Below are 27,613 nucleotides of genomic sequence, written 5' to 3'. Positions count from 1 at the left end.
GGATGTATTTATAAATACAACTGATTCACTTTGGTGTACCTCAAAAACTGGCACAAGAGTGTAAAGCAATTATATTCCAATAAACAGCTTAAAAAAAAAAAAAGAATTGGAGAAAGTAATCAATGGTTCAGTACACCCAGTGAACAGACTGTGAAAAGAACCTAAGCCAGATCTCCATTTATTACTTGACCCTCATGTGCCCTGTTCTTCCTGGGGACCATGATGGCACTTTGGGTTTATGGTTTTCAGCATCAACTCAGATCCTGTATCCATTAGCCCTCGAAAGATCTAGGTATTCCTGTTTCCCCAGTAGATTCTAGTAAATAACCATAGATCTCTTTGGGAGATAAGTGACACAGCAAGTGTTAGTTCTTTCCTCCTGGGGACCTGGCCTCTCATTCAGTTACTGGGGTCTGGGTCTGAGAATTTGCTCAGATCTATAAATTTGGGAAAGGTTTATATCTTTCTGTTTGGGCAGCTGACCTCAGCCTTCTGCCATTTCATACTTGATCACTTTTAAAAAAAATATCCAGTTGCATATTTCCCTTTATGATTTTTTTAAAGCCTTTATTGAATTTGTTACAGTACTGCTTCTGTTTTATGTTTTGGTTTTTTGGCCACGAGGCATGTGGGATCTTAGCTCCCCGACGAGGGGTCAGACCTGCACCCCTTGTATTGGAAGGCGAAGTCTTAACCACTGGACCACCAGGCAAGTCCCCATACTGAATCACTTTGGATCACACATATTAAGCAATGTTTTGCTGAATGCTCATCTTTCGTGCTCCTAGGAACATCATGTTCTATTAATCATCTCTATAGAAGATTCCTGTAGGTCAGGCCCCCTTGCCTCCTACTCCAACCTTGCGGCCCATTGTAATCATAGTCATCTTGCTTTTGAGACTTAAATACCACCCAGCCTTCGGTAGTCTGGGATCCTGTCCACCACACTGATACCAAGGAGCTCAGCTTTGTATCGGTTTATCCTACCAGCCTACAGAGAGTGCCCACTCCTCAGCTTCTCAGTGACGCCACTGGTCCCCTCACCAGTTCACTCCTCACCATCTTGATAAACGGACAAGGAGCATACTCAGCTGATGGGTTTTCCAGCCTTGTGGCTTAGATCCATTCTAGCATGCCTAGTTCTTGGAGCCTCAGAGCCCATCCTCCCCAGCCTGCTACAGCAGTTCTAGCAGCTCTGCTTCATTATTCTGGACCACAGCTTTTGCCAAGCTTCCAAGAACTATTCTAGCAACATATTAGATCCATCTCGCTGGGCTCCAGGGCCCTTGCCAGGCTGCTAGATGCTGCATCACTGGTGACCCCAAACCAACAAACTCCTTACCTGGTTTCATATTCTGCCCCCTTGGTCTGGTGCCCTTCACGATTCAGGCCCACCCATCCTCTCCCAGTTGTTACTGGTTTGTGTTAACCAGGTCCCTCTAGGAGAGCCAGCACTTTCCCATCGGATCATGCTGAAATTAATGGTCAGACAAGTGGTCAGGAGGGGCAGATGCTGAAGAAAGTACATGTTTTCTTTTGAGGTACCTGCATCATATGAGATTGGTGCATCGTCTTCAAATGCAGCAGAGATGGAGGTGGGCAAGGATGGAGGTGGGGCTCTATTTTCAAATAAGGGCGAGTGCTATGGTCTGAGAGTGCTCAGGAGAACCTCAGGGTTCAAGGTTCTCATGTGTACCACCCATTTCGCAAGATCCCCCTGCTTCCCTGGGAAGGGCCTTACTTTGGCATAGGTGATTTACCCAGGCTGAGAATTCAGCCTTCCCTGGAGTTCCACAACTCTTCCAATTAAGTCTTAGGCCTGGTCTTGGACTTTTTTCACCCTCTCACTGGAAGAGATGAGAGTCTAAGTGCTACCAAGGAGCCCGTCTGATTCTCACACTTGACTGATGGATTGCCCTGAGCCTGCCATCTTCTTTCCTCAAATGTGTCGATGGCGCCCAACAATAGCCACCCATGTCCACAGTACTTACAATTATTCTTTCCCCTGTATCAGAAATATTGCTCAGGTCATTGCCTCCCCAGTCCCCTTAATCCTGCCCCAGATCACCACAGATGACAGTTTTAGCAATAACTCTGCTGCTACATGAGGGTCATCAACATGTTATCCACTGGGGTCCTCATTGCCTGTTGAACAGTAAATGACCCACTTCCAGGAATGCATCTTAGAGTCTACTCCTAGGTACACTGTCTGGTACCAACTGTCTCAGGTCAAGGGCACTAGAAACAGAGCCTAAGACCAGATTTAGGTGCATGAGATTTATGAAAGCACTGTTCTTCGGAAAAAACTCTAAGAGAGTGAAGGAAACAAGTTAGAGAGAAGGAAAGAGTCAGAGGTGGTCTACAGGCAAAACAAACCTTGGATTGATCCACAGAGAAAGAAACAAACTGCAGATAAAGTTGTTCTGCCCCTGTCCAGCCTTTTACATCCTGCTATCAGGCAGTCATTGGCTGCGAGCTATCCCAGGGATGAGGGGTGGGGGTGTGAGAGGGCAGTTCTCCAGAGAAGGGGGACAATTTTGAGCTATTAGAAAGTGCACACACACACACACACACACACACACACACGCAACTGGGGAATGGGTGTACCAACCAAGTAAAGGGGATCCTGGTGGAGTGCCTATTGCAGCTTCCAGAGTACTTTTTTTAAAGTTTGAAAAACGTTCTGTAGAGATGAGTTTACATACACCTCCGTCTCCTTTCTTATTTACCTTTCTGTCTCCCACGCAAGATTCTAAACTCCTCTGTGGCAGGGATTCTGTCCCATTCGTCTTTGCATTCCTGATTCAGAGGCTGGGATTGAACTGTTACCAAATATCATTTGTCAAATGAAGAGCAGTTTGTGGTAGATCACAGAGCAACTCGAACTCCAGGCTAAGTAATTTGGGCGTGATGCTGTTGGCAGTGAGAAAGTGTTTGAAAGGCTCGTTGGCAGCAGCGTGTGGTATGTATTGGACTAGAGAGATCACGGAGAGAACAGCCAAGAGACTGTTGCAGCAATACAGGCAAAAAGTAACAAGAGGCAGAATCCCGGTGGAGGCTGCAAGTATCAGGAGGCAGATGCAAAAGTCATCCAGGAAGTATTATCTACAGGGTCCAGATGGCCCCAGGCTGACAGCCAGCATCGAGACCGGCAGGGCTGCTCATCTATCAAGTGTGTGAGCCGTTTTGTACTTATGTGCCCCCAAGCAGATGGGAGAAGATCATTTCTCATATTTGCATGGAAGAAATATCTAAAAAAATAAATCTCTGTGTGTTTTATCATTGTCATGCACAATTAGGCAAAATTCATGAAGTAGGCATGGGAATATTTTCTTGTCCTCCGTATTTTGGCCAAAACTCCAGAGTCATAGCTGAGAAAAGCCAAGGTCACCAATGTGGAATCCCTCAGTACATGACACACGGGGTACTTAACGTCCTGGCCAGTGACCGTGCTTTCCAAGCGATCATTCTGTACGGAAACATATGTTCCAAAGCTGCAGATTCAGCACTTTATTCTCCGCTGTATTCTGGACTGTATCCTGGTTGGAATAATTTATCCGGGACTCGGATCACATACACATCAAGAAATACATTTTTTTTTTTTCCCTGAACTCTTCCAGCCCTTCACTCTAGGCCAAGTTGTGTTCATTCTTCTCCAATTTTAGGGCTCGGTGGCTTCTGGGCAGCTGCCTGCTGTCTCTTTCGTTCTCCGAGAGCCAGTTCCTGGGATGCCTGTTACATGGACGGGACCTGGATTTGCCAGGGTTCTCCCCGGGGCCGGCTTGAGATTTGCTGTGGGGAACATCCCTGCTCCCATGGACTTCGCTATTGCCATTCGCTATGAAACTCAGGTATCCTTTAACTCCATTTCTACGGTGGTGGTTCCAAGCTAAATGAAATACGTTCCCGAGCTAAGGGTTTCTATTCCAGTCTTGCCTAGGTTCATCCTAACAGAGTTTGCAAAAAAAGTCAAACATCTGGAGAGAATTATAAACCAAAGGGTTTCTTAAAGATATTAAAGCCGTATGCACACACGCCTTATTCCATGGGGAGAAGCTAAAGATGGAGCTATAGATTTAAGATACTAAGTCTAGGGAAGTGGTGATGGAATGTTTGTATAAGAACAATCAATAACTAAAATAACTGGGGCTTTTTTTGTTTCTAAAATTGTAATAAACTAACATATGTGCAGAGATTCAGACTCATAGGGATGCAGAAGAGGCATTTATTTGCACTTGGATTTTACCAGGAAACAAGAGAAAAGCTAAAAGCAGCCTGCTCCTCTTGCCTCCTACTTTTCTAGTCCTTCTCCCACTGTTCAAGAAATGTCTAAGACATAAGAGAAACGGAATAAAAAAACACTTGATCCAGAGCAGTGGTTCCTAAACTTTTCTTTGTATAACCTTTGCTCTGATGATCTGAAAACCCACAGACCATCTGCCCTGAAAAATATTTTATGTGGCTGGGGGTGGTCTCAGAGCCCCCAAAGTCTCTCTAGGGGCCGCATTCTGGAAGGGCTCACTGTCGTATGACCAGAGCTGATGATTCTCTTAGAAACCCTTAATATGACATGGTTCTCAATTTCTCACTTACAAATGAAAGACAAGAGACTTCAAGGAATCTTGACCTGGTGAGTATGGCAAGAAAGCCATTTTTTTAAATGTGTATATAAACATATATATAAATTTTTTATAGAGAGAGAACACATCTCTGACGGCTTTAGAAAGCTTTTCCAAATTATAAGGCTTCCAGAGTTTAGCTAATTAGCATATGCACATTCTTTCTTTCTCTCTCTCTCCCTCTCTCTGTATATATGTGTATGTACATCTCTATACATGTGTGTATTAATACACATATAAATAGATCTAGTAACATTAAATAATATAAATTTATGCAATAATGGTTACACACTAATATGAAAGAAGTATATATCCATATCCTTTTGTGACGGATTCCAGGTGTTTTTTTTGGTTTTGTTTTGTTTTTTTGTTCTGTGATCCAGGAACATGATGATTTAATCAACTCTTTGGGAGACAAAGGTTTAAGATTAGACCTGTCAGGAGTGCCAGGGTTTTTCTAGACCCAAGAATTACAGCTATGACCAGAAACAATATTCTTTCTACCTGGACCACAATTCAAACACCAGAGAGTCGGGCCTGGAGTAAACCTCTTCTCTCAACTCCAGAATTCTGTTTTCCTAGCGGGCCGCGGGTTGCAAATCCGTCCCACACATTATCCGTTAGGAATATGCTGGCACATGCATCCTCACAGGGACGTGCTCTTATGTGATGCCTGTGTAGTCCACAGATGACTGGACTGTCCAGATGGTGGTTAACCCTGCTGGAGGGAGCGAGCACTGTACACGCGAGACCCCACAGCCAAAGCCTCAGCCATTTGCTTTACCAGCGGCTTCCAGGTATGCAGGGGGAACCTATCCTCAAATATTGAAGGTTTTCTTAGAATGTTGTTGGTCTATTGATAATATGTATCCAGGAGCTAAGTGGAAGAAGAGGTGTATCAAAGGAGACCATAACGTTTTTTAAGCATGCAATGCTATGCTTTACATTTAGTATCACACTGAATCTTCCTAACAGCTCAACAAGGTAGATTTTGTCCTCATTAGATGAGGAGGTAGTTGAGAACGAGAACACTCCGATGACTTGCCTGAGCCTTATAGCTAATGTGTAGCAGATCCAGGGCTCCCGCTGCCGAGATGTCCTGACTCTAGATCTTGAATGTTTGTTTCCCATTCCCCAGATGCCTGGAGATGTGAGAAAATGAAATGCTACAAGAATAAGAGTTTAATATTCAACCTGAGTTATCTCAACAGCTGAGAGTCTAGTTTCAAGGCCACTAATTTTACATTGGAGATTTCTGGCTGAATAAAACAGAGACCCTACTGATACTAGCATGATAGATGGGATGCAGGTCATTTGCTCCATCCTTTTCCCAGAGCAGTTGTGACAACCCATGGCCCGTTCCCAAGGCTTTGCTATTTGACACAATCCTACAGAAGAACCACAGAGAATCTGAGTGGGAAGTGACTGTCCACCCAACCCACCTGAGCTGCTCTAGACTTCATCCCAGCGCCCGTCCCACAGTGGAACCCACTGCGCAGCACACGTGGAACACACCAGATGTGATGACTACTTAGCTTATTATATAACTGTACTTTTGTCACTGAATTTTTACTTTATTTCTCTTACTACAGAATCATGCTGCTTCCCACACCCATCTGTTTAGAACCAGATGTACAGTATTCCATAGATGTCTATTTTTCCCAGCCTTTGGAAGGAGGATTCCAAGCTCATTCACACATCCTGGTTGATTCTGTAAGTATCACAGAGCCTTGGGGGTGCATCCCCTACTCATGGTCATTTAAGTTGCTTCTGATTTTTACTACTCTGTTGGTATATTTTTAAAAACGTTTTAAAATATAGTTCTACTTTACCCAAGGTTTTATGGCTCTTGAAATAATGTGTCAAATTAATTTCTGGAAGATACTCGTCAATTAATTTTCAGGAACATCAGTAACGCATGAAAGTGCCAGTTTCATTCCACCTTTAGCGGAATTGTAGAGAAGTGTGTGGGATTTTTTAAAAGTAATGTTGTGGATAAAAGTTGAATTGCTTTGTTAAAATTGCATTTTTCCACATTTGTGAGAATCTTCTAATATCGTGATTTGACAAACCACAGCCCTATGAAGTTTTATTGGCACACAGCCATGCCCATTTGTTTACATATTATCGACCCTGCTTTCAAGCAAGGAAGGTGCTGGTGAGTGTTTGCAACAGAGACCTTATGACCTCAAAGCCAAAAATATTTACTCTCTGGACTTTTATAGAAAGTTTGTCCACCCCTGATTTAATTAACTATAACCACACTTTGCGTGTTGTGTCTTTAAAGTTCAATTTTTAACTAATGAACATTTTAAATTTATACCCAAGAACTTTTTAATTTAATCATCTATAGAATTTATTTTTTTATTAATTAATTAATTTATTTATTATTTTTTGGGGGGGTACACCAAGTTCAATCATCTGTTTTTATACACATATCCCCATATTCCCTCCCTCCCTTGACTCCCCCCCCCACCCTCCCTCGAGTCCCCCCCACCCTCCCCTCCCCAGTCCTCTAAGGCATCTTCCATCCTCCAGTTGAACTCCCTTTGTTATACAACAACTTCCCACTGGCTATCTATTTTACAGTTGGTAGTATATATATGTCTGTGTTACTCTCTTTAATATAAGGCAGATATATCTTGGATTTTATTCAATAAGTTCAGCTTTTACAACATGAAAAAAAACCATTATTTTAAGATTATTTTACCAGAGGTGGGATTGCAAGATACAGGAAAGGAAGGAAAGAGAGAGAGGGAGGGAGGAAAGAAAAATACAGGGTACCCAGTTAAATTTGAATATCTCTCAAAATATGTCTCAAATATTGCTCTCAAATATTATATGAGACACACTGAAAAATTATTCATTGTTTCTCTGAAATTCAGTAGAATTGAAGTGGAAAATAGAAACCACCTCTTGAATGGGAAATGTAAACTATGATGATCTCCCTAGCCAGATAATTCATATTCTCTACCGAGGAGCTTTGGAAAGAACTGTGCTCATGACCAACATGTGAGTTACAAAGAAAGAGACTCAAATCCAACAGGTTAGATTCAGGAAAAACTAAAAGTTGGGAAAGGGAAAGGAAGAAAATAAGGATTCCTAACCCTCAAGGGATGTTATTATTGTAATCATAACAGTCATGAAACTCAAATTTATGGGAGCCAAGGTACTCCTCATTTTAAATCCATGTCCTAAATATTTCTAAACTTTGTAAATTCCAAAGATAATCACTGGATGCTGCGTTAGATGCATCCCTCCAAATTGTCCATCCATCACCAGCTCTCTGGGGGTATGTGGGCCAGGCACTATGCCGGTTTCTGGGGAAGGAGGATTTAAATTTGGTCCTTGCCCTGAAAGCGTCCTCACCCTGACACAGAAGACAAGCATGTAAACAAAATCATCGCGATGATGTTTGACAGATGCAGAATATAAATGGATAATTTGAAATGAACTTAAAATATGTCCATTTGGTCCACTATCAAGCAATTATTCTCCTTATATATAGCCACGAAAACCCTGAAACCAAAACAAAAATTAAGAGAGCAACCTGATCTTGGCAAACTGTCCAAAATCCCAGAAGGGGCCGTAGATTCCCATTTTAGGTCAGATTTCCTGCAAGCAGAGACTCAGGTGCGCCTGATTTATTGAGGGCTTGCTTGCGGTGGAAGAGGAGTGAGGGAACTAGGAGGGGACAGGGGAAGGAACCCCGCAAGGATGTGATCTCCAGGGAGCCCTGGAGCATGAATTGTACCACAGGGTTGGTTCCACCTGGAGGTGAAGGGGTGGGGCTTTGTGTGGCCACGTCGTCATCGCCTAGGATCCCCACCCGACTCCCCATCACCCCAGAGGGCACACTCACTCCTGGACATGATGCCTGGGTCCAATTTTCTGGGGAAGAGGACAGCTGTGAGCTTTTAGCAGCCAATGCCACAGCAGCTGGTAGATGGGAAGATCTGGGTAGGGCACCTGCAGTGTCTCCTAGGGTCTCTGACCCAGGATGGCAGTTAGAGAAAGTCGTTACACGTTTTATGAAACTGTTTCCTAAAGCAGTTTTGCTGCTCTGGGAAGATACTTGATTGCTTCGAACCTGACCCTTTCAAAATTCTTCTCTGTAGCCAGATTAACATTTGCATCTAAGACTGAGATGCACTACCAAGAAGACCAGAAGAAAGCTTTGTTCAACCCTTCTGCACAAATATCTTTTGTTTGGCAAGCATAGTGAGTTGGCTCATTTTTTTTTAGTCAACCTGATTACATGATATGTGCTGAGAGTCAAACATAGATTACACATTGTAGACAATAAAACTGCCATTCTTCTTTTAAACCATGGGATGGACTATACTTAGTAAACATAAAGCCCTTAGAAGTTTCTAGGAGAAGTGACTCATGGCATTACAAAATCCTGTAGCTGACAGACAGGGACTCTTGTCATCTGCTCCATCGTCTTGGTACCGGGAATGGCCAACTCTAAACTGGCTTGGACCAAGAACTGTAAACAATTAGTCCCTGGTTGTCTGTCCTCACCCCCAAGCCTAGCCCATTTGGCTTCCTTCTGGGCGCCACTCTGCTTGGTTTGTGTTTGAAGAATGCAGAGGCATTTTAGTATCAACTTAAAGATACAGTACTAAGAATCTATGTATACTTCTTTACTGCACAATTTTTAATAAGCACTTACTACAAGTTAAACACTGAGGTTCACAAATGTAAGTGAGACCGGCACCTTTCCTGCCCTGCCAGGGTTGATGCTCCAAAGGGGAGATGCAGGCAATTACACAGGAAATGACAACGCAGCGTGACAGATACTGGGAGCTGTGGCAGGTCATTTGGTGTGGCTTAGGCAGTGGCTCTCAACAACATCTGACCCAACTTCTGCTGTTTATTACAAATATTTTGTAACACTCTCTTCTATCCTGCAATGAAATTCACAGGCATTATAGCCTACAGGCACACACAGTTTCCAAATAATATCAATATTATGCCCAAACACAAAAGAGAAGTGAAAGGGAAGTAATTGTATAGAGAGATAACATGTACTTCACTACATACATGCACGGACATGAACACATTGGGAAACAATGAAGTGTGGAGATGCTCATACACATAGAATCACTGCATACGAGACAGCCATGCAAGCAGGTGTGTTGTAAACATGTTTAACATGTTTTAAAAACATAGAGTAAAGCTTTCTGCTCATAATTATAAACAGGGAATTCCCCTTCATGGATGTTCAGTGAAACATTCAAATGGTGTCGGAGACGTGAGATGATTTTCCTCTGTGTGAAAATGTCTAGCATTTCTGATCCCCACCCACTAAATGCCAGTAACACACCTCACCCAACTGCCTTGACAACCAAAACCACCCCTTGGAATTTCTAAAATGCCCCCTGGGGGTGGGTACCTCCCATATTGAGAACCACTGAGCTGAGAGGTTAGGGAGTAGCAGAATGGAAAGAGATGCGGCTTCGATGTTATCCTGAGGCAATGGGAAGCCACTGAAAGGTTTTAAGAGGGGGCATTATCTGAACAGACTGCCTTTTAAAGAATAGCTATGACTCTAGAGTAGAAAATTGATGGAGGGGAGACAAGAGTGGTAGATGGGACACGTTTGGGGCTGTCACTGCGGTAATCCGGGTGCCCTAAATTAGGGAAGTGATGTGGAACGAAGAGCAATAAACACATCCTAGACACATTTAAACAGGTTGGCCAGGCTTGCGACCGACTTGCTGCGGGGGCGGGGGGCGGGGGGGAACGGGGTGGGTGGGGTGTGTTGATGACCAAGAGGCAGTTATCAAAGATGACCTTCAGTTTTCTGCACTAAGCAGCTTGGCAGATGGTGGCGTTATTTCTTGGCAATAGGCACTGAAAGGAAAGCAGGTTTCTGTTGTGTTTGGTTGGCAGTACCTGTAGGTCAACCAATAGGCTTGTCTGTGCAGAGCTGGAGCCCACGATTGAGATGAGGGCAGGGGACATAAATGCAGATGGTAGCACTCCGTAGCTGGTAACCAAAGACACAGCATTGCCAAGGTCACTTAGCAAGTGGGTATGGGGTAAGAAGGGGGCCCATGAGAGAACCCCGAGGAACCCCAAATTTAGGGATGGGTGTGGGGAGAGTTACTGCATTGGCGTGACGGGTCAGTGGGAGAGGAGGCAGTGAGGATTCCTTGAAAACAATTTTTCAAGAAATTTGGCTGCCAAGGAGTCAAGGGACAGAGGCCAAGGCAGTGGCGAGAGGAATATATGAGATCAAAGAGATGACTTTACAGATGGGAGAGATTTAAGCACGTATAAATGCCAGTAGAAAGGAAGAGATTAAAGAAAGAAGGCATAATCCACAGAAAGTTTCCCTAGGGCAAAGGGCATAGCAGCAGAACACCTCTTCCCCTGGGACACTTCTTCTCCATAAGCACTCAGAGGCGAGGACAGGTGTCAGTACCTGGGAGACAGGAGTTGGGGAGGAAGGAAGTAGGAGGCTCCAGTCCCATTGCTGGGTTCTGTTTTCTCTGTGACATTTGAGGAGAGGCAGTGACATATGCAGGGAGGATGAGGTTTGAGGAACTGAACTAGTCATCCAGGGTTGAGAGTCCACCCTGCAATGTGGGTGTGTCAAAGGACAAAAAAAAAAAAAAAAAAAAAAAAAGGAAAGGATTGAAATAAAGGATTGTAGAAACTAACTCCAGTATGGACAAAGCAAAAAGACCAGGGAGATTTAGCTGTGCTACCGGGTTTACCTCCCAACTTGACCTGCTGAATTAAAACTTATTTTTGATGCTCTTTTTCCCACCAGTTGTTTTAAATTACCAACTTGTTGTGATCTGTTTGCTATACTGTTTTCCACTGTATCATCCAAGTCACTAATAAACATTTCAAATAGTACTAGATTATAACTTATATAAAATCTCAGGAAACATAGTTTTTCTTCATGTAGATGTTAAACTATAGATGATTCCTCTTTGAGAATAAACTTAAAATGATGCCCTTGTCCCCATAATAGCTGTGTGGTCTAAGCTGGCAATTCCCAAAATGCATCTGTGAAATATTAAGCTTATGGGATGTTAGTATTATTTGGGTATAGGACCAATTAGTAAAATAAGTGTGGAAATACTGTTTTGAAAGTATCTTTCTACAAAACAGAAAACAAGCTTATGGTTACCAAAGGGTAAAGGGGGTGGGGGAGGGATAAATTAGGAGGTTGGGATTAGCAGATACACACTATATATAAAATAGACAACAAGGACCTACTGTAGAGCACAGGGAACTAAACTCAATATTTTGTAATAACCTATAAGGGAAATGAATCTGAAAAAGTGTGTGCATGTATATATATATGTTACTGAGTCCAAGCTTGCTCTGCTCGCTGCATGACAGGCCAATAAATCAGAGATGAGGTGTTGTGGCCAGGAATACAACTTTATTCAGAAAGCCAGCAGACCAAGAAGATGGCAGACTAATGTCTCTGAAAAACCACCTTATCGGGGTTTGGATGCCAGTTTCTTTTATAGGACAGAGGAGGGGAGGAGATGAGGAAGTAAAGTAAAAAGGCTTTAAGATTTGCAAATGTCCGCTGGAATGACTGCCTTGGGGAGGGGATGTGTTAATCTTTTCTGTCTTGCAGCCATCCACAAGTGGACAGAGTCATGATGTTTCCCTGAACAAAGGCACTTTGGTTTAACATTCAGGCAGAGGAGCAGGGTTCCCTGAGGCAGGCCATTGTGTATAGACAGTATCCTTTTAGTGAACAAAAGCAGCAAAGGTTAAAGTAAAAGAAATAGATCCAACTTGTAATCAGATTTGGCTCTTCTCTGCTACATATATATCAGCAAATCCCTGTGGTGTACACCTGAAATCAACTATACTTCAATAAAAACAAATAGACAAAAAGTATCTTTCTTGCAGTACTTCTCAGAGGTTTAATATGTTAACCTGTACTGTGAATCTCCAAGAGGCAGATAGTCTGATGTAGAACAACACTGTTCATATGTAATTGAAAAAGACAAAACTTTTCTAAACGAGAGTTTTGTGGAATTAGATTTCCATGGTAATACTATGGAATGCGCTGTTTAAGCCATAATTTCTTTTTTTTAAGCTCTTTTTTTAAGCCATAATTTCTTAATCCATCACAAATAGCCTAGTTAAAACTCTTTCAAATCTAAGACCAATTGATTAGCAAGTAAAAAATATAATAATAAAAAGATAAAGGCTTATTTTCTTTGCCATATGTCAATAAATGTAAATATTTAAAGATTTCTTAAATAAGTTGTCAATCTTAAAATCTTCAGTTTTACGCAATTAGAATGATAGAATTGAGTCTCTTTTCAACCATTATTCTCACAGATCTAATTTTTTTTAATAACTAGAATCTTGAACAGAAGATAGTTATGACCATAAGTTTTCTTTTCTCATTGTTTCAAAAGCTTGTTCTTATTCCCCAAATCAATTCATTGGAGAATTTCTGCAGCAAGCAGGATTTAGATGAATATCAGCTGCACAACTGTCTTGAAATTGCCTCGGCAGCGGGACCTCAGGTTCTCCCTGGAGCTTGTGAAAGGCTTATAGCCAGTTTGTCTGCCAGGCTGCACAATGGGGCCATGGGTGAGTATCTGTTTAATGGGCTCTACTGAAGCGCAGCTATCTGTACGAAGGCTTTTAGGAACATAAGTGAGATGATCTAATATATTTTAGCCTCTAACTCCTAACAGCCAATGTAAATACCAATTACCCGATGATTCGATACATAGGGCAGTCTGTCCATGTGTTGGAATCATAACTGGCAGTACAGGAAGTGTATACAAGAGGAGCCTGGCTGTCGCTTGGGGATGCCAGATTCCTGGAACAATGCTCCTAAAATATTTCTTTGGAATCCCGGAATGTTAGGGCTGGACTGAAAGGGCTCGAACAACTTCTTTCATCCCTAAACCTTCATTTAATAAATGAGACCGTTTGGGTCAAAAACATTAACTAACTTGCCCATTTCACTAAGCTATAAAGTGGGGTTTCTCATCCTCAGCACTTTTAAAATGTTGAACTGGGTAACATTTTGCTGGGGAGGGGACGCTGTCCTGCGCACTATAGGATGTTTAGTGGCAACCCTGCCCTCTACCCACCCGATACCAGTAGCACCCTCCCCCCAGTTGTGACATCCAAAAATGTCCCCAGACTTTGTCATATGTCCCCTAGGGGGCAAAATCTCCCCTCCACCCCCATTTGAGAATCACTGCTATAGCATGATAGCCACAACGAGAGTCTGGGCTTCCTGAGTTCCAGACAGATGCTTTCTCCATGCAGGGCTCTGGCTTTCGGAATACCTACCATCTCATGAAAGATATGGAATAAGGGAAATGAGAGGTATAATCCAGTGCCAACACAGATCATCAGGAATTGAAGAAATAATAATATCAATAATAATTACATTGGAACGATTAATGACAAGCAATTTATTTTAAGCCTTTCAAAACCTTGTTAAGTAATGTTCATTGCTAAGTGATGTTTGTTAAGTAGTGTTTATCGAGCACTTACTATGTGCTAAACGCTATTCTAAGTACTTCACAGGCATTATTGTCTTCAATCCTTATAATCCCAGGAGGTAGATTGTGTTTTATCCCCAGTTAACAGATAAGGGAGTTAAGGATTAGAGAGGTAACAAAAGACGTCAACTGAAACTAACAGGGACGGGAGTGCTTCTCTGTCACTTCCTTCGCCTGTAACTTCTTTTGTTCCCTGCAGCCTGCAAGTGTCACCCTCAGGGCTCGGTGGGACCCAACTGCAGCCGACTGGAAGGCCAGTGCCAGTGTAAGGCTGGTGTGACCGGCCGCTGCTGTGACGCGTGTATAGCAGGAAGCTACGGTTTGGGGCATCACGGCTGTCACTGTACGTAGCAAAAGCCAGATGGGGGAAACACAGGTGTTCTCAACCTTGGAGTTTTAAAGGCGGGAAAATCAATGTGGGGAGTTTAAAAGGGGGGGGATTGGGAATTTGCCTTCATTATTCAGATTGTATGTCTTCGTAGATATAATATACTGAAAAATTTTCCATTATCCTTTATTCTTCCATTCAGTGGGCACTGACTGTGTACAGAGCTATGTTAGGAACAATGAGTGATGATAAAAAACATGGTTCATGCTTCAGGGAGTTTGCAGTTTGTACCAGATAGATAGTAGTCCAGGGAGGATGTGGGAACACCATGGAGTTAGCTGTGTAAACCCAGCTTTACCATCTGGTGCATAAGCCCAGTGGCTGGAAAAGCTAACACAATGAGATTGGGATGTGGAGAAAAGGGAACCCTCCTGCGTTGTTGTTGGGAATGTAAATTGGTGCAGCCACTATGAAAACAGTATGGAGGTTCCTCAGAAAATTAAAAGGGACTGCCATGTGATCCAGCAATTTTGCTTCTGGGTATTTATCTGAAGAAAATGAAAACACTAATTTGAAAAGATATTTGCACCCTCATGTTCATTGCAGCATTGTTTACAATAGCCAAGATATGACAACAGCGACAGATGTATGGTTACAGAAAACGTGGGGTGTACATGCAATGGAATACTATCCAACCATAAAAATGAAGAAGATATTGCCATTTGTGACAACATAGATAAACCTGGAGTGCATTATGCTAAGTGAATAAGTCAGAGAAAGACAAAAATACCAGATAATCTCACTTATATTTGCAATCTAGGACAAACAAAAAACAAAAAAGCAAACTCGTAGGTGTAGGGCACCCGTAGACTGGTGTTTGCCGGAGGCAGGGAGTCGGGGAGGGGGGGGTTGCGAAACAAGTGAAAGGGGTCAAAAGGTACCAACTACCAGTTATAGAATAAATAAGTCATGGGGATGTAATGTACAGCATGGTGATTATAGGTAATAACACTCTATTGTATATTTGAAAGTTGCTAAGAGAATAGATCTTAAAAGTTCTCATCACAAAAAAAAATTGTAACTGTATAGTGACGGGATATTAACTAGACTTACGGTGGTGATCATTTTGCAATATGTACAAATAGTGATTCATTATGTGGTACGCTTGAAACTAATAGAATGTCTTAGGTCAGTTATACCTCAATTAAAAAAAAAAAAAAACACTCGTCCACAGCATTCTGTTGATTGAATGAATCAGTGAATTCTTATTTAACAAATATTTTTACCTAGTTCTCTGTACATGCTTGGCTCTGTTCTAAGCACTGTACAGACTCAATTTATTCACCTTGATTGGGTTGATACAGTACATTAGATATTGTGATATCAGAACCATGACTCTTTCAGCAGCACACCCCTGGCCACCCCAACCACAACAGCCTTCTCTGTGCTCTATCCAGCATGTCACTGCCACCCTCAAGGCTCGAAGAGCACTGTATGTGACCAAGTAACAGGACAGTGCCCCTGCCATGGAGAGGTAGCTGGCCGCCGTTGTGATCAGTGCCTGGCGGGATACTTCGGATTTCCCAACTGCCACCCCTGCCTTTGTAATGGGTTCGCTGAACTTTGTGATCCAGAGACTGGGTCATGCTTCAATTGTGGAGGTTTTACAACTGGGAGAAACTGTGAAAGGTATGGAATTCATATGCACTCTTATTTTTTGCTCTTTTGTTCCAATTTCACAACATTATCTGAAGGATCACTGGGTAGAAATCAACAGTATTTAAGTGTAGAGTTATGGCTGTGGCTGGAAAAGATAGAGCATCATTTTATCATCCTTCAAAATCTTGTTATGAGCCAACCAGTGTCTAATTAAGTCAATAACAGGCATTTTCCCCGCATCTTGCTTTTTATATTCCTAAAATGTACATGTAAATTAGATGCTATTATATTGAGTTTAATGACTAAGCTGTGGAACTTTCAATATGAAGCCAAAAAACTCTTTTACAGAGCAAGTGAGCATATTCTCAAAATATTGAATTCTGAGAGTTACACTCTCCTAAACCATAGCAAATCCACATTGGCTAATGTGAGCTCTTCCTGGGACTATTTTAGTAAAAAGAAATTGCCTTGACAGATGCATCGATGGTTACTATGGAAATCCTTCTTCAGGACAGTCCTGCCGTCCTTGCCCGTGTCCAGATGTTCCCTCAAGCAATCAGTATTTTGCCCATTCCTGTTATCAGAATCCTTGGAGCTCAGACATAATCTGCAATTGTCTTCAAGGTTATGCAGGTATGCAGTATAATTCATGATGGTTTTTTTCTTCTTATTCCACACAGCTATCTAAAAAATGATCACGTGTTCATAACTTATCTGCTTCGGACAAATGAGTGCTGCAGGATATAAGTTAATGGTAAAAAGACACAATTTGGTAAATTGCTACTCTACTAAACAAAGAATATGAATGATTCAAAACCCAGACAATTAAAAACTTATTTCTCTGAGCTATAATTGTTTTTAAATAATGCTCTGGAAAACTGACCATATGAGTTCAAATCAAATTAATTTCTTTAAAATAAAATCATGACATGTTAAGTAAGATATATGTGTGATTAAATTATATATAATAAACAAAATTAATATATAAACAAAATTAATCTGTCAAGTGCTTTCTTTATAGAATTCCAAGTAATTAATTTGACTGATATTTCACAGATATAACAAATTTTTTCAGATGTCTTGAAGCACCAATTTGGGCATTGTACAGACACTGCATAAATTAATTCAATATTTGTGTCTATCCCTCAACAATTTTATTTTGAGGAGTTTAAGCATGAGTGGAAGTATGTGATGCAGACAAGGAAAAACATTATCATGTCTACTTGATTTAATCATACTAGAAAATGTGACATTATTTTCTTCAATGACAATTACCATCATGATAAATTACATGGCCATTTTTTTTTCTTATTTGTTACCTCTAAGGTTACATGTGTCTCTAGTTAATTTTTTTTTTTGAGTAAAAATAACCTTTATTGTATGAAATTCACAACACTTGCTATTATGATAAAGTTCAAATGAGTCAAAGAATTTCATGATAGGAAAAATTCTATACATTTAAGTAAAGCAAATATATGTGTTTAGTCAATTCAACATCATATACGGAAAATACAGATACTTGAGAAAGGTTATATGTTATAATCTTGAAATTATAAGCATTTGGTTTTTTTTTTATAGCATTACACTTTTTTTTTGGCTAATACCATCACCTCTATTTTTTTTTTATTTTTTTCACTTTTTTATTTTTTTAAGAACTTTTATTGAGATATAATTGACACATAATAAACTGCATATATTTAAAGTATACAATTTTTTTTTTTTCTTATTAGTAATGTATATATGGCAATCTCAATCTCCCAAATCATCCCACCCCAACCCCCGCTCTCCCCACTTGGTGTCCATATGTTTGTTCTCTACATCTGTGTCTCTATTTCTGGTTAATTCTTATAGCCTCTTCTCTATGTACACTCTGGCTTGGTTGGTTAATTCTTAAGGACGGAGAGCCTGGCTGGGTTTTGAGACCATTTCTAAATGGAATGAACCGAAGCATGGAGGGTGGACCCATGGTTTGGGCACCTAAATAACGGCAGTGGCCTCATGATTGAAAGAGTAGAATGTAGGAGAGATCGAATGGTTTCTCCATCATCCTTAGTGTAGACATCCTCACGGTGTCTTAATAAAGTTTTAAAAAAACACTCTCAAGGGCTCACACGTCAAGACAACTACTCACCCCTCTTCACTTCCGGGCATGTTATCTCAGGCTGCTGCTGTTTCACCTCTAGGACCAGGTGAGGGTTGGGGCGCCCCCACCTCAGAAAATAGGGGCTGAGATTAGTTTTGGGTCCAGAGTCATATTTGGGTGTTCCTGGTTACATGAGGACCCAAGAATCCTGCACTCACAACTCTGCAGTTTTTTAAGAAAGACGAGAGTCCATTCTTCACCAAGGACTTTTTACATCCAAGTAATCTATTTATTCTCTGAATGGATGATAAATTAAAATAAATGTTTTGTTTTAATTTAGAACACTTTACCTCATTCATCCCAAGTGTGTGACCTCTCATTATCCCCAGAGGGGTCTGCTTAGCCACATCACTCTCTCTCCATACACTTCCCCCAGGGTGTACACACACACCCACACACACCCCTCTTATCTCATTCCCATTTCCTCTCCCCTTCCTTCAGGTGTGCAGTGTGGAGAATGCTCTGCTGGTTTCTATGGAAATCCAAGAATTTCCGGAGCACCCTGCCAGCCTTGTGCCTGCAGCAACAACATTGATGTGACTGACCCAGAGTCCTGCAGCCCGGTCACAGGGGAGTGCCTTAAATGTCTGCACAACACCCAGGGGCCCAGCTGCCAGCTCTGCAAACCAGGTCACTTTGGGTCGGCCCTCAATCAGACCTGTAAGAGTAAGTCTGCACGTCTCCGGGGAGGGGGAAGCATGGCAGCGTGTGACCATGGTGGCAGCTCCCGTACTCGTTTCCGTTAGGTCCGTCGTGCCAGCATCCATGGGTGATGGGCTGATGTCCTGAACTCAACGGCAGGAACGGGTGCAGTGCGCTTGCAGCCGCAGTGCACCCACTGGTGTTATTAGTTTGCCTTTTGTGACTGTTGCCTTCAACACGCGCCCTAGTGGATTTGGAGCCTTGTTTCCCAGTGTGGACCACCATGCACTGTGCCAGAATGGCCTAGGGATAGGAGTGGGGTATCAGTATGCAGGTCCCTGGTCTGTGCCTCAGACCCACTGAACTGAATCTCTGATAGCGGGACCCAGCAATCTGCACTGTACCAGCTCATCAAGTGACTTTCAAGTATAAATAGGAGAATTACTGACGTAGAAGAGGACAAGGGTTTAATTCTATGATAAAGAAAGAGGAGAAGTATGCTACTTATTATTAGGAGATATTTTAATTATTTCAGTTAACCCAAGTCAGTTTCGATCCAAAATGGTTTTTGGATCGTTTACATAAATGGAAGTTTGGTGCACGGCGTGAGGAAAAAGTGAGGCTTTCATTCATCCTAATCGTGAGCTCTTGGAACAAAATAGGCAGAACTATAGGAGATTGCAGTTTGGAGAGATCAAAAACAGTTGCATGGGTCCAACCTACTTAGATTCTTTGATAAATTTTGTTCTATTGCAAGATGTTTCTTCCTTAAGCCTTTTAAAGAAATGATGCCTCCACTCTGGAAAGGTGTTTGCAAGGGTTGTTGATGCCAGTGTTATCACGGATTCACCCCCAGCGACGGCTCTGTGCTCTCAGGGTGTTCCTGTCATCCTTCCGGCGTGAGTCCCTCGGAGTGTCCCCCTGGTGGGGGAGCTTGCCTCTGTGACCCTGACACTGGCACATGCCCTTGTCTGCCCAACGTCGCAGGCCGGGCCTGTGACCGTTGTGCTGACGGCTACTGGAATCTGGTCCCCGGCAGAGGATGTCAGCCGTGCGATTGTGACCCCCGGACCTCACGCAATAGGCACTGTGACCAGGCAAGAGACTTTCAACTTCCTGTGGTGTCAGAGTGAGATATGATGGGGAGACGTGCTTTCTAAATATGTAAAGAATGTTTTCTTTATGTAGTGCTGTTAGTGTTTTTAGATAGGATCGGCCTTACATAGGGACGGAGTCTGCATTTATCACGGAATGAAACACTGACAACCTTCTCTTTCACTGTCTCATGCATGTAAGCATAGAGAAGCCCCTAGAAATCCATCATTAATGGGAATTGATTATGAATCAGAATGAAAATTAATGGGTGCCTTCAGAATCCATAATTCCATTTTTAAAAATCAAGCTGTCATTCCCATGGCTCACCCGTTGCTTTACATGTGGTTAAATAAGATGTCCTCTTATTTTATTTACTTTACTTATCTTAGAGCTACCAGACTAGCAGCAATTGTTTCTAAAGAATGCAGCCTAGGAGCAAATCTTTATTGTTTAATAGACAGTTAACGCTACTTAACTACACATGTGATTTTCAGTGAATGAAACAATGAGCATAAAATTTTTTTAAAAGATATTGACATTATTTACGGAGAAGACATGATTAGGTTTTTTTGCCTTAACATATTTTGAAACACTTTTCACACTAATAGAGAAGCAGGGAAAAGGGTAAAAGAATGACGAGAAATTTTAGAATCAAATCCACAATATAGGGATTAGCGTTTGATTGGAATCAAAATGCTCGTTTCAGAAGCTGAAATCTTCCCAGCTAATAAGTATGGCTTACCTCCAATTTCAGCTCAACTGTTCAACTTATTCTAAGGTTAAATTTTGGACAAGTAAAGTTTTAAAGGTAGTTCTTATATACAGAATGTGTTTTCCCTTCTCTTTTTCTTTCTTTCTCCAACCCTCCCCACTCCAGCCCTTTACCCACACAAATGCACACCATGGCCTTTTTTCCCTTAATAAATGTTTGTATTAGAGTACACTTAGGTTTACAGAAAAGTTGTGAACATAGAGAAGATATAGCCCACACCCAGTTTCCTCTATTATTAACATCTTACATTAGTAGGGTACAGTTGTCATTAATGAACCAGTGTTGCTACATTATCATTAACTAATGTCCATAACTTATCCAGGTGTTCTTAGTTTTTTTGCCTAATGTCCTTTTTCTGGTCCAACACCTCATCCAGAATGCCACGTTACATTTGGTCATCATGTTTCCTTAAGTTCCTCTTGGTCGTGACAGTTTTTTTATTTTTTATTTATTTTTATTTTTATTTATATATTTTTGCTGCATTGGGTCGTCGTTGCTGTGCATGGGCTTTCTCTAGTTGGAGCGAGCGGGAGCTTCTCTTGTTGCGGAGCTCGGGCTCTAGAGCGTGTGGGCTTCAGTAGTTGTAGTGTGTGGGCTTAGCAGTTGTGGCACGCAGGTTCTAGGGTGCGCAGGCTTCAGTATTTGTGGTGCACAGGCTTAGTTGCTCCGCAGCACGTGGAACCTTCTCGGACCAGAGATTGAACCCGTGTCCCCTGCATTGACAGGTGGATTCTTAACCACTGAGCCGCCAGGGAAGTCCCCAGACAGTTTCTTAGACTTTCTTTATTTTTTTATGAATTTAACAGTTTTGAGGGGTGTTTTGTAAAATGTCCCCCAGTTTAAATTTATCTGATGTTTTCCTCATGATGACACTTGGATTATGGGTTTTGAGAAGAAGACCATAGAGGTAAAGTGCTGTTCTCATCACATCACATCAAGGGTGCATACTATTTACACGACTTATCACTGTTGGCCTGAATCTTGATCACCTGGCTGAAGCAGTGTGTGTCAGTTTTCTTTACTGTAAAGTGACCCTTCTCCTCCTTTCCATACTGTACCCCTCGGGGGGAAATCACTAAGAACAGTCCGCACTTAAGGAGTGGGCAGTTAAGCTCTCTTTCCTTGAGGGCAGAGTATCTCCATATATTATTTGGAATTCTTCTGCACTGGAGTTTTGTCTGTTGTCCCCCATTTCTTCATTTATTCAATCATTTTTTAATATCGGTGGACTCAAGGACATTTGTACTATATTTTGAGTTATAACCCAGCACTACCTAACTGTGTTATTCAAGTTTTTCGAGCTTTGGTCATGGGGAGCTCTTTCAGTTGGCTTCTATGTGCCTTTGAAATACCTCGATATTGGGCAGGGAGGTTGTTTTTTTTTAAGTACTTCCTTTTTCTCTGCACTGCAAGATGTTCCAAGCTCATCTTGTATATTTCCTGGCCCTGTCCTAGAATTTGCTGTTTCTTTAAGGAGCGCTGGTTCCTTCTATTGGAGAATGGCATTAGAAACCAAAATCTGGGCACTAGAGGACCATGCCTATTTCATATGCTCCCCTCCACTCCTCACACCTGCAGCCACCATGGAACAAATTGATAGATCTCCACACACTGCTTGGCTTCCTAATTCATGAGGAACTCCTAAGCTCATGACATCACTGTCTGGCATGCTTCTTAGACCTTTTGGGAAGCATATTTGTAGCTTGACAAAGACCACTTGACAAAGATCACAGCTCAGTCATGGAGGCTATGGGAAACCTACAAAGCTGAAAATCAGATGGTGTTGGTTTAACCAAAGACCCCCTTATGATAAGGGTATTTGGGGTCATCTGGTCCATAGGGGATTCCTTGGGGAAGTTTGCTCTTTACAATCAGGAAACACTTTCATTGGAGTGTAAAAGAGACATGTGGACATTTAGATTTCCAGCTGTTTAAACAACTGCTGATGAATGTCTCAGTGTCAGCCAATAGGTGGTCCCTAGTGCATCCTCACAGAGAGATCCAACTGTGCCGTCCAGTATTTTCATGAGCAGTTTAGGTGGAGTTGGGGAAACATGCTTATCAAATCTGCAGATATTACCAAGTTATAACTTAATGCGATCAAGACAAAACAAGACACAAGATAATTTAACAGGCAGTCTTGTTGGCTGGCAACAAGAAGAGGACATGTCAATGGGATAAAAGTAAAGTTTTGCAATCGGGTTTTTTAAATCCATGGCATAAATACAGGGTGGGAGTAATAACTTGGCACCAGCTTGTGTGAAAAACATCTGGGAGATTTTCACTGTGTGCGTCAAGTGAGCCACTGGTGTGGCTGGGCTGCCAAAGAGGGGATACCTATTCAGGCTGGAGGAGTGGGTGTGCCAAGCCCAGCTCCATGGCGGCAGTTGTCCTATTGTCCTCTATATGGTCGGATGGCTCCCAGGAGCACTGTTGTCATTTCTGAGCATCATATTTTAAACATTACATTGACAAACTAGTATATGTCCAGAGGAAGACACCCAGGATAGTAGGTAGAACCAGGTTATTTTGTGATGAGGTCTTAGGGGTAGTTGGCTTAAAGAAGTGAAGCACGTGCAAGTTGAGAATGGCCACCTCTAGTTGAGAGACCAACTGTAAGAAGGAAGAGGGAGGCTGCCTGTTTTGGGCAATTTCTTTTTTTTTTTTTCTTTTAATTAAAAAAAAAAAATTTTTTTTTTTGGCTGCACCACGCAGCTTGTGGGATCTTAGTTCCCTGACCAGGGATTGAACCGAGGCCCACAGCAGTGAAAGCAAGAAGTCCTAACCACTGGATCACCAGTGAATTCCCTGTGCAATTTCCTTAAGACTGTACTTAGAACAATGGGAACAAGTTACAAGGAGCAGATTCTGCATCAACATAAGAAGGCATTGCCCGAAAAAGACAGTATGGCAGCCTTGCAGCCCTCAGGGGTGACAAGCTCCCATAACTCCCTGTATTTGAGCAGAAGCCAGTGGTTACTCCAAAGATGGGTGGAAGCTTAGTAAATCCAGTCACTTTATGAATCCAGCTGCTTCTGGAGTTGTTGAGTAAGCAGATTTGTTCAGGTATAACCTACGACCACAATAATAGTGATTTGCTTCTGTATGTCTCTCCCATTAATTTTCCAGCCTCCTTGGTGTTCAGAAAAGCTGGTCAAGAATCTAGCTGGGGGAATTGCCTGGTGGTCCAGTGGTTAGATTCCACGCTTCCACTGCAGCGGGGCATGGGTTTGAGCCAGGGAACTAAGATCCCACAAGGAGCACAGCACCTCCCCCCCCCCCCAAAAAAAAAAAAAAGAATCCAGTTGGGAGGATGCAGGAATTCAGCCCTCTCCCCAAAACACAGTGAAATTACTGTCATTAAATGATTAAGCTTCATTTACAAAAACTGTTTTGTGGAGAAAAACCCTAGCCCAATTGGGAGAAACTCCAATTTACATTCCATAATGGAAACATTGTCTGCCAAATTAATTGATGGATGTTAAGTCTGAGTCTTTGGTCTATCTCTGTTAGGGAGAACTCCCAGAACCGTAGAGGAGAAGAATGTGGCCCATTTCCCATTATGTGTTTTGTTTTCATTTATATCTGTGGCTGTTTCCCAATTTGGGGCCACCTGTCCCTGAACAGCTGGACGCAGGCGGTATATTCAAGAGCCCTCAGCCCAAACGCATTAACTCCTGATCCTTGGTGTTGTCGGGGGTGGTTTGCTGACCGTGGGAATCCTCCTGCCTCTGCCTTTGCACAGCTGTATGCTCTAAATCACTAGAGGGAAGACTGTTTCGTATTAAAATGCATTATTTTTTTAGATCATAAAGCTTGTCGATTTCTCACCCATGACTGTCCTCACAGCTTACAGGCCAGTGTCCGTGTAGATCAGGCTATGATGGGAAACGCTGCAGTGAGTGCGAGGAAAATTATTATGGGGATCCCCCGGAGCAATGCATTCGTAAGTATTGGTAATTCTGAAAACGTGAGTACAGTCAACCTGGTCCAACCTGAACCAACTGAGTTTTAAATTCCTGTGTTTGGTAGAAAATTCACAAACTTTAAAAAAAAAATTTCCAAAAGATATTAATAAAATGAAAACTGGTTAACTAATTAGTTTTTTTTTCTTTTCCATTATGGCTTATTATAGGGTATTGAATATAGTTCCCTGTGTACAGTAGGACCTTGTTGTTTATCCATCCTATATATAATAGTTTGCATCTGCTAACCCCGAACTCCCAATCCATCCTTCTCCCCTACCCTTTTGGCAACCACAGGTCTTTCTCTATGTCTATGAGTCTGGTTTGTAGATAAGTTCACTTGTGTCATATTTTACATTCCACATGCGAGTGATATCATATGGTATTTGTCTTTCTCTTTCTGACTTACTTCACTTAGTATGATAATCTCCAGCTCCATTCATGTTGCTACAAATGGCATTATTTCATTTTCTTTTAAAGCTGAGTAGTATTCCATTGTATACATATACCACATCTTCTTTACCCATTCATCTTCTGGTGGAAATTTAGGCTGTTTCAATGTCATAGCTATTGTGAATAGTGCTGCTATGAACATTGGAGGGTGTGTATCTTTTCAAATTATAGTTTTGTCTGGATATACACCCAGGAGTGGGATTGCTGGACCATATGGCAACTCTACTTTTAGTTTTTTGAGGAACCTCTATGCAGTTTTCCATAGTGGCTGCACCAGTTTACATTCCTACCAACAGTGTAGGAGGATTCCCTTTTCTCCACACCCTCTCCAGCATTTGTTATTTGTAGAGTTTTTAATGATGGCCATTCTGACTGGTGTAAGGTGGTACCTCATTGTAGTTTCAGTTTGTGTTTCTCTAATAATTAGAAATGTTGAGCATCTTTTCATGTGCCTATTGGCCATCTGTACGTCTTCTTTAGAAAAATGTTTGTTTAGGCCTTCTCCTCGTTTTTTGACTGGGTTGTTTGGTTTTTTTGTTATTGAGTTGTATGAGTTGTTTGTATATTTTGGAGTTTAAGCCCTTGTCAGTCACATCATTTGCAAATATTTTCTCCCAGTCTGTAGATTTTCTTTTCATTTTATTTATGGTTTCCTTTGCTGTTCAAAAGCTTGTAGGTTTGATTAGGTCCCATTTGTTTATTTTTGCTTTTATTTCAACCTTGGGAGACTGGGAGACTGACCTAAGAAAACATTTGTACAATTTATGTCAGAGAATGTTTTGCCTATGTTTTCTTCTAGGAGTTCTATGGTGTCATGCCTTATATTTGAAAATTCACAAACTTTAATCCTAGTTTTGAAAAAAATTTTTTAGCCCTATAAAGTTTTTTCTCTTATATTAAAACTTTACACTATATTGAATGTTAGCCTATATTAAAATTCCTGAAAGTCATGATAATGGAACAGATTTCTGAGACCATAACTTGTAGCCAATTTTCTGCTATTTGGAAGCATGCTGACAAAAATATCTACTTTGGATTAATGTACAGTAGGCTGGGAGATGGATCATAGGAAGGCGGCAGAGAGGGTGTTCCCTCAATGCAGCTCTCATATCTTGGGGTCAGTCACAGATTCACGTACTCATTTATTTATAGATATTCACAGAGTGTCTACTGGGTACTCTAGGTAGTGAGCAAATAAGGCAAGGCCCTCAACTTATGGAGTTTGTGTTCTAGTGTCTTTCATTCCATATCTTAGCACTAGTTACAGGATTTAGAGCAGGGGTGTTTGATACCACTTTCAGCAAGAGATGGAAACATTCTACATCTGCTACCAGCCATATGTAGCTATTCAACACTTGCAGTGTGGCTAGTGGAAGTGAGGAAAACTATTGTTTGTTTCATTTAATGCATTTTCATTTAAATAGCACATATGGTTAGTAGCTGCCATATCAGACAGTGCAGATTTAGAATCTGGGTTTGTTCTAGGAGAAGGGATTTTTGAATCTCTGTTTGAAATCAGCTTCCAAAAGAAGTCAATCCAAATAAACATCAGATGTGATGGATTTATCATTGTGGTCACCTCTGTGTACCCACATATGGTAACTCTTTCCTCCTCTCCATTCCTTTATAAAAGTGCTTTTGTGGCTTTAAAAAAAAAAAAAAGCTTTTTTTTTTTTTTTTTTGCCCCATTCAAATACTCAATTTTCCAAGTACAAATACTACTTTAAAAATCAGGAAGGAATGTTGGCTCTTAGAAGATCTGTCTTAGAGAGCCTCTATTCCTGTGCCCCTCTAATATTTTAATAATCTTATTTTATAAAAAATGCTTTCATTTTTCATAGAGGAAACTTTGCAAATGGTCAGCTCAGCCCACAGACCCCACTAGTGCTCCTAGGGAGGAGCAGGTAGTAAGGGGGAGCCTTGGCCTCCAGCTGGTAAAGTGCACAGAGCACCCCCCCCCCCAGGGGTTCCTGCAGAGGCCTTTGGACCAAAGTGAATGTGCCAGACAGATGGTGTCTATTGGAGGAGCCTAGCGTGTTCATCAGTTTTTATTTGTAATTGGCATTATTTTCACTCAAGCTGGCCAAATGCATGTTTAAATCACTTGTTCCTTGCAGTTAAGCCAATGGCATAGGTTAGTGATTCCCTGATCTTTTGGAAACTGCAGTAACTTTAAGAGCTCTCCCCATCCTCCATCCTCAGCCTTAATCAAACACCTATTCATTTGGGCTTCCTAGGTGGTGCAGTGGTTAAGAATCCACCTGCCAATGCAGGGGACACAGGTTCGATCCCTGCTCCAGGAAGATCCCACATGCCACGGAGCAACTAAGCCCGTGTGCCAAAACAACAAACAAAACAAAAACAAAAACCTATTCATTTGAAGTGCACGTCGTAGCAGGGTTTTTTATTTTTT

At 41.7% G+C, this 27,613-nt stretch overlaps 1 protein-coding gene across 11 annotated transcripts in view; it reads left to right on the top strand.

Annotated features, from left to right (window-relative positions):
* LAMB4 (laminin subunit beta 4) overlaps positions 1-27,613 on the top strand; it is a 112,264-nt gene that overhangs the window by 52,623 nt on the left and 32,028 nt on the right. For all 11 annotated transcript variants that reach the window (XR_009053037.1, XM_057730322.1, XM_057730318.1 and 8 more), the window contains 10 exons: positions 3,666-3,851; positions 5,301-5,416; positions 6,212-6,332; positions 13,034-13,211; positions 14,343-14,486; positions 15,929-16,160; positions 16,606-16,763; positions 18,715-18,939; positions 19,792-20,012; positions 24,632-24,728. Coding sequence is in view for 10 of the 11 variants with exons in the window: in XM_057730322.1 (XP_057586305.1) it covers positions 3,666-3,851; positions 5,301-5,416; positions 6,212-6,332; positions 13,034-13,211; positions 14,343-14,486; positions 15,929-16,160; positions 16,606-16,763; positions 18,715-18,939; positions 19,792-20,012; positions 24,632-24,728 (1,678 nt within the window). In the remaining variant the exon portion in view is untranslated. The remainder of the gene's footprint in view (positions 1-3,665; positions 3,852-5,300; positions 5,417-6,211; positions 6,333-13,033; positions 13,212-14,342; positions 14,487-15,928; positions 16,161-16,605; positions 16,764-18,714; positions 18,940-19,791; positions 20,013-24,631; positions 24,729-27,613) is intronic.

The sequence above is a fragment of the Hippopotamus amphibius genome, chromosome 4 (genome assembly GCF_030028045.1).
Source record: "Hippopotamus amphibius kiboko isolate mHipAmp2 chromosome 4, mHipAmp2.hap2, whole genome shotgun sequence".
In the NCBI taxonomy this organism is placed as follows: Eukaryota; Metazoa; Chordata; class Mammalia; order Artiodactyla; family Hippopotamidae; genus Hippopotamus; species Hippopotamus amphibius.
This window is presented reverse-complemented; position numbering and strand designations above follow the sequence as displayed.